General features: G+C 41.6%; 1 protein-coding gene across 18 annotated transcripts in view; it reads left to right on the top strand.

The window, feature by feature from the left end:
* The window catches only part of LOC105489042 (spectrin repeat containing nuclear envelope protein 1), a 536,331-nt gene that overhangs the window by 267,237 nt on the left and 251,675 nt on the right, over positions 1-17,419 (top strand). For 17 of the 18 annotated variants that reach the window (XM_011753636.2, XM_011753647.3, XM_011753641.2 and 14 more), the window contains 7 exons: positions 3,309-3,445; positions 3,663-3,840; positions 7,297-7,479; positions 10,680-10,823; positions 11,169-11,324; positions 12,884-13,048; positions 15,875-16,047. In XM_011753636.2, coding sequence (XP_011751938.2) covers positions 3,309-3,445; positions 3,663-3,840; positions 7,297-7,479; positions 10,680-10,823; positions 11,169-11,324; positions 12,884-13,048; positions 15,875-16,047 — 1,136 coding nt within the window. The remainder of the gene's footprint in view (positions 1-3,308; positions 3,446-3,662; positions 3,841-7,296; positions 7,480-10,679; positions 10,824-11,168; positions 11,325-12,883; positions 13,049-15,874; positions 16,048-17,419) is intronic. The other variant, XM_011753651.2, reaches the window with a different exon arrangement.

Raw genomic sequence — 17,419 nt, 5'->3', positions numbered from 1 at the left:
GGAAGATTTGGTTGTGCCTAGATTACATTACTATTCTGTTATTGTTATTTTTTACGTTGATATTATTAGTGAAAGTAATAGTTGAGGCCTATAAAAATACACAGGAGAATGCAGTAGCAAATATGGGTTTTCAGTTGTATTAAACAATTAAAAAATGACAGCCCCTGTGTATGTCTGCTTCCAGATTTGACCTCAGGGTCAGTGCTTTCGATGAAAATACTACATTGCTTCTCAGTATTCATATTTTCTTTTATTTCTAATAATGGCATTTTATCTAAAAGTGGAGATATTTCTATCACAATGAATATGTAAGAAAATGTTTACAAAACAGTAGATATGCTAGGGTTCTTAGAGCATCGTTTTGCTTTTAGGGAGGACTTGTCTTTGTTGATCACAGTAAGAATTACAAGTGTTTATTTTATGCAATTAGATGACAATACTCAAGAAATTCTTTAAAACACAAAAACAGATGACATATAAACTATAGAATATAACATTGCAAAAATAATTCTATTTACTGTGTTTGCAAAACTCGTTTATCTTAATATCCATTGGGACATTAGTGTTGGAAATAATTTTCTTAAGCCGTATAAGGTGAAAAAATGCATTCTAAGACTTAACAGAATCAGAAATATATATAGCTGATATTTATATAATGAAAGACTCTACTGACATACTTTAATTTAGGATGAAGTTATAGAAATGTTTTAAATGTAATGTTTTGGTCAAAAACTTTTCACTTTTAATGTCATCCCATTTTTAAGTAACTGACTTGAATCTCTAGTATTTTTATGTTTTTGTTGAATGCTAAGTTTCTTTAGTTCTTACAATGTTCTGTCTTAAGTAAAAGGTTCAATACGGTGTAAAATAGTTGGCCCTAGTTTAGTGTTTAGAATTTCAGAGAGAAATTGTTTAGTTGTTTATGAATTTTTGTAAATAAAGATATCTTAGACTCCTCCAGCCTACACACCGAGTTAAATAAAGAATCGACAAACCAGCTGGGTGCGGTGGCTCATGCCTGTAATCCTAGCACTTTGGGAGGCCGAGGTGGGCAGATCACGAGGTCAGGAGATCGAGACCATCCTGGCTAACACAGTGAAACCCCATCTCTACCAAAAATGCAAAAAAAAAAAAAAAAAAAAATTGGCCAAATGTGGTGGCGGGCGCCTGTAGTCCCAGCTACTCGGGAGGCTGAGGCAAGAGAATGGCGTGAACCCAGGAGGCGGAGCTTGCAGTGAGCCGAGATCGTGGCACTGCACTCCAGCCTGGGCAGCAGAGCAACACTCCATCTCAAAAAAAAAAAAAAAAGAAGAGAATTGACAAACCAAGAGAACGTCATTCCTGCTCTCATAATCACAGTCTAGGTGGGGAGATACACAAGTATGTGATGGGGATACTCCTTGTGATGGATGTCCTCAAGTTTCCTGTGTATCCTCAGCTGAGAAGCCCGAAGAGGTGGGAAGGAGGGTAGGGGGTACTTAAAGGAGTTGTTCTTTGAGCTGAGTCTTGAGGTATAATTAAAATGTGACCTGACAGGTGAGGTAAAGGAACAACATCAAGATGCAGGATCATTGAGGAGTCAGAAAACACAGGAGAGGAACCTAGAGAGGAGGAATCAGATTAGGAGGATGTAGTGCCACCCCAGAAAGAAATAATGAATATGTAAGTGGGTCTGTGAAAGTCAATGTGCAGAGGCAAAGAGGGGAGTGATGAAAGAAGCTGAGACACAGAATAAGCTAGCCTGGGTATCTCTTGCATGGAGCAAGAAGGAAAACAAAGGGAGAGGCCAGGATGATGCTTGATCTTCTGATTGACATCAGCGGGGGACAGTGGTGCCATTTACCAGGACGAGGAATGAAGCACAGGGCTGGTTTGTTGAGGGATGTGATTTCTCTACAAATCTGGGCCATCTCTTGACAAATATCTCATACAATAATGGTCACAGCAACAGCTGTTTGAGTAGTTACTCATCTTTTTGCCCCTCCCCCTCAATTTATTTTGGTTTTCACTTCAGTGCTACCGTTATCCACACAGTGTTTACATATTTGGGAGTCATTCTCCTGCTGATTTTATGAATTAGACACTTAGTGTGCTAGGAACTGTGCTAAGGATTTGACATTCATGATTTCATTTGCTCCTTGTGACAACCCTATGAGAGGAACACTCTGATTGAAGAGCACCTTGTGTAACTCAGCTGACCATGGCCTCGATTTCAGAGGTGTACTTTTCAAGTCCTAAGACTTTATTTTGGATTGGGTGTACACAGTACTGCAGCTATTCACCTGTCTCCCTCATCTATTAAATAGTGAGTTCTTCAAGAACAAGAATATTACCTTTATTCGTGGGGAGACGAAGGGTCCCAGAATCCAGCAAAATGCTTGGCACATAGTAGACATTTAGCAAATACTTGATGACTTTATGAATGAAACTATGAAATAAATGAATTACTATTTAAACCAGACTCATGGATTATGAGAAATTTTTAATGTAAAAGCTGTATATACTACATAAAATCTATTGAAACAGGATTCAATTTTGTGTGTGTATATATATATATATATATATATATACACACACACACACACACACATATATATATATTTTTTTTTTCTTTGAGATGGAGTTTCATTCTGTCCCCCAGGCTGGAGTGCAATGGCACAATCTCGGCTCACTGCAACCTCCATCTCCCGGGTTCTAGTGGTTCTCCTGCCTCAGCCTCCCAAGTAGCTGGGATTACAGGCGCCCACCACCACGTCTGGCTAATTTTTGTACTTTCAGTAGAGATGGGATTTACCATGTTGGTCAGGCTGGTCTTGAACTCCTGACCTCAGGTGATCCAACCACCTTGGCCTCCCAAAGTGCTGGAATTACAGGCATGAGCCACTACACCTGGCCCTCAATATACATATTTAATCCAAAATAAGTGTTGCTTTTCTTTAAAATGATTTCTTTTCACCTTTAAAAAATATACATATCTCCTGATGGCCTAGTCAGACTATTTGTAAACAATGTAGGCTATTTTCTCTTTTCTTTTTCTTGTCTTATTTTTAAGTCATTTGACCACTTAATCACTTAACTACTTTGCAATATTTGATACTAGAGTGTCTATCTATGGCAAGAAAAAAGGGACAAATGAGCCGGGTGCTATTATTTGTCAGAGAAATCCTGAAAAGAGGCCTCGTTTCTTCATTGAATCTGCTATGTTGGTTCCTCTGTCACCTATAATATGATTGATGCATGTATAGTATGAAGATATGGAGATCACCCAATGTAAGTGCTTGCTTCTCTGTCTCATTATTTCTGAACAGGAGATACTGGATGCTTTGCAAAAAGCGGAGCCTAGAACAGAGGATCTCAAGTCTCAGCTGAATGAACTTTGTCGATTTTCCAGAGACCTGAGTACCTACAGTGGAAAAGTTTCTGGCTTGATTAAAGAGTATAATTGGTAAGCATGAACCTTATTGGAGTTCAAGATATTTTTATACAAATTAGAAGCTAGAGGTTTATTTTAAGGTGTAATTTCAAAATAATATTAATTCAGCATTAAATATATTACTAAATGAGGTAAGTGCACATTCTAAGAACTGCTGATTCTATCAAACATGATTTTCATCAACTTTATCACTTTTTCCTGCCGTTGAATTTTTGCATCACCCTTTCAGTCTTTGTTTGCAAGCATCCAAGGGCTGCCAGAATAAAGAACAGATTTTACAGCAAAGATTTCGAAAAGCCTTCAGGGATTTTCAGCAGTGGTTGGTTAATGCAAAAATCACTACCGCCAAGTGCTTTGATATACCTCAAAATATTAGTGAAGTTTCAACTAGTCTTCAGAAAATACAGGTAAGGGTGTTATCAATTAATTCTAGAAGTGGGGTTGATGTGAATTAAAGTTACTTCCAAATCAAGGGTCCCCAACTCGTGGGCTGCAGACTGGTACGGGTCCCTGGCCTGTTAGGAACCAGACCGCACAGCAGGAGGTGAGCAGCAGGCCAATGAACATTACTGCCTGAGCTCCGCCTCCTGTCAGATCAGTGGCAGCATTAGGTTCTCATAGGAGCGTGAACCCCATTGTGAACTGTGCACACAAAGGAACTAGGCTATATGCTCCTTGTAAGAATCTAACCAATGCCTGATGATCTGAGGTAGAACAGTTTCATCCCGAAACCATCCCCCCGACCCACCCCGTCTGTGGAAAAATTGTCTTCCATGAAGCCACTCCCTGGTGCCAAAAAGGTTGGGGACAGCTTCTCTAGATCTTTTCAGAAGAGCATCGCATATAAAAGTTTTGCCTAAGAAATTCAAATTTCTTTTTTTTTTTTTTTTTGAGACGGAGTCTCGCTCTGTCACCCAGGCTGGAGTGCAGTGGCCGGATCTCAGCTCACTGCAAGCTCCACCTCCCGGGTTCACGCCATTCTCCTGCCTCAGCCTCCCGAGTAGCTGGGACTACAGGCGCCTGCCACCTCGCCCGGCTAAGTTTTTTTTTTGTATTTTTTTTTTTTTTTTAGTAGAGACGGGGTTTCACTGTGTTAGCCAGGATGGTCTCGATCTCCTGATCTCGTGATCCGCCCGTCTCGGCCTCCCAAAGTGCTGGGATTACAGGCTTGAGCCACCGCGCCCGGCCGAAATTCAAATTTCAAATAAATCCCCACTTAAAACAATTGATTCTGTATATGAAGAGGAACCAATTCATTTATATAAATGCACACTATTTTTACATATTAATAGTGATCTAGGAAATAATAAAACATTTTTTCTATATGATAAGCATTGTTCCTGAGCACTCTAAGTGGATTTTCTCATTTACTTTTCACAACAACCATTTCAGGTATGTAAATTTATTATTGCCAGTGTACAATAGGGTAAAAGCGTCAGTGAGGTCACAAAGCTGGTGTGTTAAGATAGCCAGAGCTGTGGGTCTATTTTATGTTTGTTCATTCGGGTTTATTTTGCTAGTCTTTTCTTTACCTAACTGTAACTTCATGGTGCCAATTCACATACCACCTTAATTCATTCAATAGCATTTTTGAGGCACAGTTGTTGAAATTGCCTTTTGTACTTGTATGTCCGCTCATTTCACGTAGCAGCAGTTCTGAGTGATTGGTTATGAAGTTTGAGTTTCTTTCAGATGGCGCAGGTATGTAGAACACTGTGTAAGCACTTGTTCTTGAAGTGTCTCTAGTAGGAGCAGGCTCTGAAACAGTATTGTTCATATCTAGTTCACCTTTTAAAATTCTTAGTTAATAACTTAATATAACAGGACAACTCTGCCTTTGAAAATTTGCTCCATTTAAAATTCTTCCCAGTCAGGTGCAGCGGCTCACACCTGTAATCCCAGGACTTTGGGAAGCTGGGGTGGGCGGATCACTTGAGATCAGGAGTTTGAGACCAGCCTGGCCAACATGGAGAAACCCTGTCTCTACTAATAAAATATGAAAAATAGCCAAGTATGGTGGTGGGCGCCCATAATCCTATCTACATGGGAGGCTGAGACAGGAGAATTGCCTAAACCCAGGAGACGGAGATTCCAATGAGCCAAGATCGCGCCACCACACTCCAGACTGAGCTATAGAGCGAGACTATCTTAAAAAATAGATAAATAAATAAATAAATAAAATAAATAGTAAAATTCTTCCTGTTTTGTTTCAGGCTTGGGGGTAGAACTGCAGAACCTCAATCACCTATTTTTCTGTGTTGGAGAAACACAATATTATTTTTCTTTTCTTTTCTTTTCTTTTTTGAGAAAAGTTTTCACTCTGTCACCCAGGCCAGAGTCCAGTGGCCCTATCTTGGTTCACTGCAACCTCTGCCTCCCGTGTTCAAGCAATCCTCCTGCCTCAGCCTCCTGAGGAGCTGGGATTACAGACATGCGTCAACACGCCCAGCTAACTTTTGTATTTTTGGTAGAGACAGGGTTTCAGCGTGTTGCTCAGGCTGGTCTCGAACTCCTGGGCTCAGCTGATCTGCCCGCCTCGGCCTCCCAAAGCTCTGGGATTACAAGCGTGAGCCACCGCACATGGCTAGTACTATTTTAGAGGACAGCCTTTGGCGTTTTCTCTGACCCTCCCACCACAGCATGCCTCCATGGACAGGGGTGGCCATCCGTTAAGACACACGTCCTGGCAGAGTTTCTTTAATCAAAATCTACAACAGAATATCTGTGCTTCTGTTTCTTGTCAGAATAAATAACTTTGAGCTTGTGCTTTCAATTTCTTCTTTAGCACTTGAAAATATTATTGAGAATTAACTGTAGAATACAGAATCTACCCATTTTTTCTAGAAGAAGACTATTCTTTGAGATCTAGCCACATGAAGGGAAAAGTACGTATCGTAGCTACACTTTATTAAACTACACTTTGTCCTCATAAGGACAACCCTATGAAACTCTCTCTTGTTGTTTTTTTGTAAGCCACTACTAATAATGTAATCTGCTCCATTTAATAGCATTTATTTTAATAAGATTCCCCACGGAAATTCATCTCCTGTCTTTTCCTAGAGAGAATTGTGCTTCTGCTGAGTAGATGGTGTGTTTTTATCCTGTGGGCTCTGTGAGTCTTGTCCCTGGTTGTGTTTACTCTTTTACTTTGGCAGCTAGGATCCTCAGAGCCAAAATCATAATCCAGCTCCACCAACTATATGGAACTACAAAGCATTTGTTTTGTAAACGAGTCTTAGCCAGAGTTTATTCTATTTTACAACTCTTATTTTCCCTTGGTCTTCATTTCTTCTCCTGTTTATTTTTATCAAATTTTTAATATTTTATGAGATAGCTCACCACTTTTTTGAGACAAGTCAGAATTTAGTAGATAAAGTAGTTTGCAATTTGACTATTAAAGGATGACCTGGGTCATTTAACATATACAATAAAAAGAGTTTATTTCCTTTTCTTTGACTTTATTAAGAAATAATAGAGGGCGGGCATGGTGGCTCATGCCTGTAATCCCAGCACTTCGGGACACTGAGGCAGGTGGATCAGGAGGTCAGGAGATCAAGACCATCCTGGCCAACATGGTGAAACCCCATCTCTACTAAAAATACAAAAAAATTATCTGGGTGCGGTAGCATGCACCTGTAGTCCCAGCTACTCAGGAGGCTGAGGCAGGAGAATTGCTTGAACCCAGAAGGCAGAGGCTGCAGTGAGCCGAGATCACACCACTGCACTCCAGCCTGGGTGACAGAGCGAAACTCTATCTCAAAAAAAAAAAAAAAAAGAAGAAAAGAAAAAGAAAGAAAGAAAAGAAATAATAGAAACAACACAGAACATTTTTATTATGCCTAATTCTATATTTTCTTTTGTAGGAGTTTTTGTCAGAAAGTGAAAATGGTCAGCACAAGCTAAACGTGATGCTGTCCAAAGGGGAACTTCTGAGTACCCTGCTGACCAAAGAGAAAGCGAAAGGGATCCAGGCCAAAGTTTCAGGTGCAAAAGAAGATTGGAAAAATTTTCATTCAAATCTCCACCAAAAAGAATCTGCTTTGGAGGTATATATAGCCATCCACATGGAAATATTATGTGTTATTTGTTATTGCTGTTGTTAGTGAAACCACAGTTTCTGTATATCAAAGTCCCCTTGTCAATGATTTTGGTCACTCCGTCTCTGAATGTAAGAGGACAAAGGGCTAACAGTAAGATATAGCCCAATGCTAGAAGTGGGAGCCTCCCTGAAGAATTAAGTAGCTTCTTGCATGTTAGGGTCTCTTGTCACTGACCTGCCCTTGCAATCTCCCAGCAGGGACAGTCAGTTTTACATTTCAGCAGAACACTTAGCCTTTCATGTGAACTGCCTCAATTCTGGAAGGTGGTCTAGGAGAATAAACAGGAATATCTATATAAGCCACAAAATGTTACAGATGAGTGTGTATATTATAACTAATGCAAATACCAGGTAGTAGGTTTTTAGGCATTAAGTATGCAGAAACAATGTTTATATAATTTTATTTTTTCCAGACACAATAGAAGATGAATCTATTATAACCATTAAATAGTTACTGCCGCAATATAATTATTTTTTTTCTTCTGAGATTATCTATTTTATGTATCGACTCTTCTTTCAGAGGAAAATTTAGAGACATAGAGGGTATCTTTTCCTTTTAAAACACTTTTTGGCAGAATAGATCCTTCATTTGCTTATGATCATTATTGATGAAGGTTGGAAAAAGATAATGATAGAGAAATAATATTCAGTAGGAGAAAATGTGTATTTCCTCAATTCTTTCCTGATCCAAGACCATTGATCTCTCTTTTGTAATGGTGACTGTTTTTTCATGGCCAGCACCCTCCATTTAACAGAGTGATAACCATTGTGCCTAGAAATGTTTCCTTAATCCTTCAGGAATTATTAATGCTATGTGGTCTGACCTGGGGGGCATCAGCTGTTGAGTGTAGCATATTTAGCATTGATTACAAGGTTATCTAGTTCAAGAGATGCCCAAGAGTGGGTGAGTGGGTCATGAATTGCCTGTTTTCTTAATCTGCTGTTCCCCTCAGAGTAGGTATCTGTCTATCTGTTTTGATTCTTTCCTTTCCTTTTTCCCTTCCTTTCTCTTCCTTTCCTTTCCTTTCCTTTCTCTTCCTTTCCTTTCCTTGCCTTGCCTTGCCTTTCCTGTCCTGTCCTGTCCTGTCCTTTCCTTTCCCTTCCCTGCCTTCCCCTCCCCTCTCCTCCCCTTCACCTCATCTCCCCTTCCTGTCTCCTTATTCCTCCCTCTCCCCCTTCCTCACTCCTCCTCTCTCCTCCCATCCCCTTCGCCTCCCCTCTCATCTCCTTTCTTTTAAAACCTAAATTTCTGATCATGGTCCCCCATTTGCCCTGTTTTGTGGCATATTAGTTCTTTCTCACAATGCTCTGAGGACATACCCAGGACTGGGTAATTTATAAAGGAGAGAGGTTTAATCGACTCACAATTCTGCAGGGTTGGGGAGGCCTCAGGAAACTTACAATCATGGCAGAAGGGGAAGCAAATGGTGGCAGGAAGTAGAAGTATGAGCAAAAGCAGGAAAAGCCCATTATAAAACCGTCAGATCTCGTGAGAACTCACTATCATGAGAACAGCAGCATGGGGGTCACCACCCCATGATTCAATTACCTCCCATCGGTTCCCTCCCAAGACACATGGGGATTATGGGAACTGCAATTCAAGATGAGATTTGAGTGGGGACACAGCCAAACCGTATCAAGTGGCCCCATGAGACTCCAGTAGCAGGAAGATGGAAACACCTTGAATTTATGAATTTAATTATTCCACAAATATCTGTTGAGCATCTTCTGTTTGTGAAGGACTAGTCTAGGCTCTGGGGCTATAGCAGAGAATAAAACAGAACCAAGTCCCTGCCTTCATGCAACCTAAATTTTAGTAGAATACTCCAGAAGTTATTTTGGTATTTTACATTTGTGAGATACTAACTTTTCAAAGGATTCTTACAGCTAACCCATCTCCCTCAGAGGTGAGTAAGGCATGTGATTTTCCCCATACTGTAGACATCCCAGACCAGATACAGGTGGAACCTTCAGCTATTCTCTCATAAGCGTCATTAGCCCTTGCCACTTAGATTTTTCAGCTAACCTTTATGTATTCCCTCTTGGACAAAACTCCCTAAAGTACTGGTTGTTTTTATAGCCTTTAGTTGACTCACAGTGTAACATAAATAACAAATTCACATTCACATCCACCTACCACTTTTATAAGTAAGACACAGTAGATGCAGACACCTTTGCTAAAGTTAAGCAGTACCATATAAAACTTTATCAAACACATTTTACACCTAGGGTACTATATAGTAACTGTGAAAGTATTTATGATATTCTTATGTGATAAGCACATAACATTATTTAGTATTTCTTATCACTTTATAAATCAGAATAAATTATTTATTAACAACATAAGCATGTAAACTACACGAATATGCTACTTCTTGTACCCCCATTAATGAAAATCAACCAAATGTTGACTAATGTTTCTTTACGTTCCTGTAAGGTACTATGGTGTGTCTCAGGAAGTGTCAGACCCGGGCCCTCCCCTCATGGAGCTTGCAGTCTAGTTTTGGAGACAAGGCATGTCTGCATCAGATGAAAATTCACAATCCAACCTAGTCTATGATGAAGTATATAGGCATGGTATAGACAACAAATGCTCTAGAAGTTGAGAAATGGGTGTGATCTCAGAAGTGGGCTGGAATGTTAGGGGGTAAAAATTACATTTTCCAAAGGAGAACCCTAAAAAGTTCTTAAAGGATGTTCAAAAAATATATTTGTGCCAAGGTAAAAGATGGAATGTTTCAGACTTTGGGGCAGACTTTGTTTTTTTGTGGATTTTTTTGAGACAGAGTCGCCCTCTGTCACCCAGGCTGGAGTAGAGTGGCACAATCTCAGCTCACTACAAGCTCCACATCCTGGGTTCAAGCAATTCTCCTGCCTGGGCCTCCTGAGTAACTGAGATTACAGGCACCTGCCAGCACAGCTGGCTAATTTTCTGTATTTTAGTAGAGACGGGGTCACATCATGTTGCCCAGGCTGGTCTTGAACTCCTGAGCTCAAGCTATCTGCCCACCTCGGCCACCCAAAGTGCTGGGATTACAGGCGTGAGCCACTGTGCCCAGCCTGGGTGGACTTTGAATGCCAAGTGAAGGACCTTGGACTTGCCTTTAAAATATTTTCTTGTCCTGGACACTATCTAAAACCTTGCAGAATCTAAAGATCCAAATGAAAGACTTTGAAGTAAGCGCTGAGCCTATCCAGGACTGGCTGAGTAAAACTGAGAAGATGGTCCATGAAAGCAGCAATCGCCTCTATGATCTGCCGGCAAAGAGGAGAGAGCAGCAGAAGCTCCAGGTGATGAACCCGCCTCCCCAGATCCCCATCTGACCGTGTCTTTGTCCCGTCCTCTGTCGACTCTACAGATGCATGCTCAGCACCCTTGAGTTAGACTGTGCCGCCGTGAGATGTAGTGTGTTCTTTCCCCATTGCTGGCGGATTTCATGTTTTCTGACTTTCCTTGGAAGTATGATTTGTCTCCTTCCATGATTTGTGCTCCACGGTGTGTAGATTGGAGATAATAAAGCCTCCAGAGTACATGGACGGCCTGCCAGTGTTGATTTCCATGTTCTCCGGGCCAAAGCTTCCTACGCGATGTGCTTTTCCACAGCCTCTGAATAGTAACTTGCTTGTGCTTTTCAGTCTGTCCTTGAGGAAATACACTGCTACGAGCCTCAGCTCAACAGGCTAAAAGAGAAAGCTCAGCAGCTGTGGGAAGGACAAGCTGCCAGCAAGAGCTTTAGGCACAGAGTGTCGCAGCTATCTTCTCAGTATCTAGCGCTAAGCAATTTAACAAAGGTAACGCCTGGCACGTGCTGTGTGTGAGTGTGATACTGATGTCGCAAAACTGGAGTTGCAGCAGGTTCTGCGGGGTGTGCATTGCGTCCTGACCTGCCGACAGTGTGGGTCTCCAGGTCAGCAGTAAGGGGCGTGTGTGTTGTTTCCCTCGCCTTGCAATCTAAGTTCATCATTGTTGTTGCATCAGCTTGATGTGGCTCTCTGAAAAGGCCGAAACAGGTTTCAAAAATTGAAAGGACTTCCAGTCTTCCTTATTGCTTAAGATATTCCTTTTAATACTGAAATGATATGTTCCCCAGAGCTCCGATTTGGAAGATTCAAATCATAAACATACAGCAAAGCTCAGAGCCTTTGTTCTAAAGAAGCCCAGATTAAATTGCTTTAGAAAAACATGAATTCTAAACAGTTTAAATTTTATTAAAGTATATATAGTGGTATATTTAAAAAATTCATCTGAATCTGTGCATTAATTATATAGTAGTCAAGGATGTGTTGATTGAGAGTTTCAGTTCAGATTCTAGAGCAGAGCTCAAAATTGGCAATGGTTCAGACAACTGATTAAATCTCTTTTCAAATAGCTTAGAAGAAAACAAATGGAATCCTACTACAACCTCATTTAGAACATTCAGCCACTATAACATAGACCCATTTTGAACTGTGTGGTGCAGGCCTATCTTGAGCTTTATGTGGCTTACAACCTTTGTTTCCTAGATTTTGAAATTTCAGGTGTTAGAATATAGGGACCCCGGTATAATTTGATCTTTAATTTGGCCTCATCTGTTCTGTAAGTGTGGACTTACAGGGTCTGTTGATTTGGGTCTTCAATACACATCACTGAGGCAGTCACACTAGCTTAGATCTGGAAGTAAATAGTCTATGTTTACACCCATGTTTATTCTATGAATGTTACTTTTGTTGTCTTTATAAAATCTGGCACATATCTAAGTTAAGATAAGGAATGAATCATCTTAGAATGAATGAAGAACATCTTTCAATTCCTTTGTATTTACTTAGATACCAAAAGTAATCGATATATGAATGTTTTGAGAGCTGTAGATTATTCTTGTAAAGTCTTCACTGTGTTAGATTGACCTATAATTAATATGCAAAACCACACGGACAGTCCCAAGTTTTAAAATTTAGAGATATTACAAAAAAAAATCTCAGATTATTTTTTTTAGAACCCTGGCTACAATGTAGGTCATGTGGGTTGTAGTGTCAGATGAGCCCAGTGGAATATGTGAAAGGTAGAAACTACTTTGACCAGTCTCCCAGACAAGGCATTAGGGAGAAATTTTACTGATTTAAAATAATCATGATGGTCATAAAGAATTGGAGAGGCATATGATTGTAACTTTTTCTTGCTTTTGAGCCAGTTTTTCTAACAGTTTTATGATTTAGAAAGATCTTTGACATATCTCATAGAATTAGGCCAGACTTGCCTCGTATCTGGCAGCGTATGAAGCCATGACTGATTGCCATTGTTTCAAACAAACTGTTAGCTTTACAATTTGTCTCTGCGGGATGGACAGCTCGAAAAATGTTTCTGTCATTTCCAGGAGAAAGTGTCAAGGCTGGATAGAATCGTTGCAGAACACAATCAGTTCTCTCTCGGGATTAAAGAATTACAAGACTGGATGACAGATGCGATTCACATGCTGGATTCGTATTGCCACCCGACGTCCGACAAAAGTGTGCTAGACAGCAGGACGCTCAAGCTTGAGGTGTGCATCTTTAGATAGAAATATCTCCAACCTACAGAATTTGTTTGTTTTTCTCAAAATTTCCCGTCTCCATCCACCTGGAGTGATGATGTCGCATTCTCTCTTTGAGCAATCTCAGATGCTTTGTGAGTGTAACCCTGTCTGCCTTGGGTGGACATGCCAGAGAATTCCTGAATCATCTGACCCCAGATGTTTTCCAAAAAATGATAAAGCCCAAATGTGATTACTTGTGTGATCACTTGTTAAGAGGCTAGTTTTAAATTAGATCACAGACATATTTATTATGGGAAAATATTTTGAGGAAACATTTTATAGGGCAAAACATTTTCCATCTTTTTCAACTTTTGTCTTCCTGGATTTAGCCAATTCTCCTCCCGTCCCAAGATATAAGTTCAATTTTGCATTTGCGATGAAAACAATGAATCTGCATTCATTTGTATACTGGGTGCCTTCTAGGAGACTGGCACTCCATCTTGACTCCAGGGAATCAAAGGTGAATAACGTAGTCTTTTTCCTCAAGGATTTTACTGTCTGAGGTTGGAGGAGGTCGAAATACAGAAGACAATAACCACAGATGCAGATGTGCTTATGGTGTTATAGACACACACAGGAGTGGAACCATGCAGGAGGGATGGGGTTGAAAGTTGGGACAGGTTTCTTAGGAAGTGTGATAGGTTGCTGGGCACAGTGGCTCACGCCTGTATTCCCAGCACTTTGGGAGGCTGAGGAGAGCAAATCACGAGGTCACGAGATCGAGACCATCCTGGCTAACAACAGTGAAACTCTGTCTCTACTAAAAATACAAAAAATTAGCCGGGCATTGTGGCAGGTGCCTGTAGTCCCACATACTCGGGAGGCTGAGGCAGGAGAATGGTTTGAACCTAGGAGGTGGAGTGTGCAGTGAGCGGAGATCCTAGATTGTGCCGCTGCACTCCAGCCTGGGCGACAGAATGAGACTCTGTGTCAAAAAAAAAAAAAAAAAAAAGGAAGTGTGATAGGTAAACCGAGTTATGTGGGGATTTTTTTTTAAGTAAAATTAAGACAGAGTCTTGCCTTCTTGCCTAGGCTGGTCTTGAACTCCTGAACTTAAGCAATCCTCCTGCCTTGGCCTCCCAAAGTACTGGGATTACAGGTGTGAGCCACTGCACCCTGCCATAAACCAAATTTTGGTTTTGTTTTTGGTTTTCGTTTTGTTTTGTTTTGTTTTAGATGGAGTTTTGCTCTTGTTGCCCAGGCTGGAGTGCAATGGTGTGATCTCAGCTGACCAAAACCTCTGCCTCCTGGGTTCAAGCGATTCTCCTGCCTCAGCCTCCTGAGTAGCTGGGATTACAGGCATGCACCACCACGCCCGGCTAATTTTGCATTTTTAGTAGAGACAGAGTTTCTCCATGTTGGTCAGTCTGGTCTCGAACTCCTGACCTCAGATGATCTGCCCACCTCGGCCTTCCAGAGTGCTGGGATTACAGATGTGAGCCAGCCAAAACCGAGTTTTTAAGAATGATAGGGGAATTATTTTGGCAAAGATAACCCGGTGGAGACTTGGGAATGGTGGCAGAGAGTGGAAAAGTGTGAGGAAAAGCCAGAGGAAAGAACAGCTTAGTGTGTGAGAAATTGCTACCAGTTGCTCATTGCCACAGCAGAAACTGGTGGCAATGGGTGGCTGAAGCTGAGGTTTTGGAAGTTGTCAAGAACCACGTTTTAAAGAGAGATGAAGCTTTGTCTTTTAGGTGACATTATCAGTTTTATAACTTGGAATTTAAACTTCCTTCTGGCTGGGCGCAGTGGCTCACACTTATAATCCCAGCACTTTGGGAGGCTGAAGTGGGAGAACTGCTTGAGCTCAGGAGTTCAACAGCAGGCTGGGCATCATACTGAGACCTCATCTTCACACACAAAAAAAACATTTAAATTAGCTGGGCATGGTGGCATGTGCCTATAGTCCCAGCTACCAGGGAGGCTGAGGTGGAAGGATCACTTGATCCCAGGGGTTCGAGGCTGTGGTGAACTATGATTACACCACTGCACTGAGGCCTGGGAGAGAAAGATAGACTCTGTCTCTAAAAAAACAAAAGAAAAAACTTCCTTCTCACATAGAAAAAGAATAGTGCTTGCGGTGGCTCAAGCCTGTAATCCCAGCACTTTGGCAGGCCGAGACGGGCGGATCACGAGGTCAGGAGATCGAGACCATTCTGGCTAACACGGTGAAACCCCGTCTCTACTAACAAATACAAAAAACTAGCCGGGCAAGGTGGCGGGCGCCTGTAGTCCCAGCTACTCGGGAGGCTGAGGCAGGAGAATGGCATGAACCCGGGAGGCGGAGCTTGCAGTGAGCTGAGATCTGGCCACTGCGCTCCAGCCTGGGCGACAGAGCGGGACTCCATCTCAAAAAAAAAAAAAAAAAAAAAAAAAAAGAATAGTGCTTATGAAGAACATGAAATGTATAATCAATTTCTATAGGCTTTTTTGTTGTAGAGACCATAACATTTATAAACTCTTCATCCTATAACCTTTGAGAAATCATGAATTCTACTGTACTATATTTTTCCCTTGTTAAAACCAGTAAAGTAAAACTTCATTGGAAGGAAGGGATTATTCAGAGAAGACTGGAGACCTTCAACACCAAGGCCACTTAGCAAAAACCCACGGGTAACTGGTGACTGGTACTCACCAGCAAGCCACTTCCCCACCCTCCATCTCAGCCGACTGGGAGCTCCAGGGCTGGATACAATTGCATATTATTCTGTGATCTTTAGGAGCTCTGCAATATTTAAAGCCAGAAATGTTAAACATACAAATGACAAAGGACTTCTGTATTTGTTTTCACAGGCTCTATTATCAGTCAAACAGGAAAAAGAGATTCAGATGAAAATGATAGTAACCAGGGGAGAATCTGTCCTTCAGAATACCTCTCCAGAAGGCATTCCCACGATTCAACAGCAGCTGCAGAGTGTGAAGGATATGTGGGCATCCCTTTTGTCTGCAGGGATTCGTTGTAAAAGGTGAGGGAAACTACGGCCAAGCACTGGGGAAGCTACTACTAAAAAATCAATATAATACTACTGAACAGACCATTTCTGTGGCTCCCTTCCCTTCCCTTCCCTCCCCTCCCCTCCCCTCCCCTCCCTTCCCTTCCCCTCCCCTCCCTCCCCTCCCCTCCCTTCCCTTCCCTTCCCTCTCTCCTTCCTCCCTCCCTCCCTCCTTACCTTCTTTCCTTTCTTCCATCCTTCTTTCCTTCCTTCCTTCCTTCCTCCCTTTTCCTTCGATTCCTCTTTCTTTTTATTTCTTTTCTCTTATTAGAACAAAAGAAACTGGCAGATGTAATCTCACATTTAGATTGACCTGAATACTGTGCTTACATGTTAATATAACTAAAAATGCATGTTTCTCTTTGTTGTTGTTGCTAACATAAAAATACAAAAAAAAGATTCATAATGTAAAAATATAGGGATTAAAACCAAGTAGTGGACATGGGAGGTAAACCCAAGAAATACAAATAGAGGAGTAGGAAAGAAATAGCAGGCAGGGGGAGGGCAGTAAATAAAGGGTGTTTTATTAGCCTGTTCTCTCGCTGCTATGAAGACATTCCTGAGATTGGGTAATTTATAAAGGAAAGAGGTTTAATTGACTCACAGTTCCGCATGGCTGGGGAGGCCTCAGGAAACTTACAGTCATGGCGGAAGGGGAAGCAAACACGTCCTTCTTCACGTGGCAGTAAGAGAGACGAGTGCTGAGCAAAGGGGGAAAAGCCCCTTATAAAATCATCCGATCTGATGAGAACTCACTCACTATCACAGGAACAGCATGGGGGGAACCGCCCCCATGATTCAGTTACTTCCCACTGGGTCCCTCCTGTGACATGTGGGGATTATGGGCACTATAATTCAAGATGATATTTGGGTGGAGACACAGAGCCTAACCATATCAGGTATGTTATCAAGCAATTTGCCCACCATTGTGAGCAACTGCAACTTAATCTAGTCAGGCAATGCTGGGAGCTGATATACAGTGTGAGCCTCGGTTATACCATCCAAGGGCAGGGGATCTGGGGTATTTGGAAAAAAACTCCTATGAATTAGAAGAGCAGTTGAGGGCTGCCCCTAAGGGTGAGGCTCCCCTGCCCTTCTTGCCTACATTGCCCTCAAACTGAGAGTACATCAGAGCCTAGAGAATGTCTTCAAGCTAAGAGATCTAGGAGCGATTAGAAGTCCAGTTGGCCCTGTGCTGCAGTGGTGTGATCTGGGGGTGTGGATGGATGGAGCACTTATAGTTTCTGCTGCAAAAGGACCCAAAACCTGGTAGTACAACTAGGCAGAAATGATTAATGGAATTTAAAATATAGCATGTGTAGGCCGGGCGCGGTGGCTCACGCCT

This window comes from Macaca nemestrina, chromosome 5, assembly GCF_043159975.1.
Source record: "Macaca nemestrina isolate mMacNem1 chromosome 5, mMacNem.hap1, whole genome shotgun sequence".
NCBI classification, from domain to species: domain Eukaryota; kingdom Metazoa; phylum Chordata; class Mammalia; order Primates; family Cercopithecidae; genus Macaca; species Macaca nemestrina.
The sequence above is the reverse complement of the archived record's forward strand: the minus strand, read 5'-3'. Positions and strand labels throughout refer to the sequence as shown.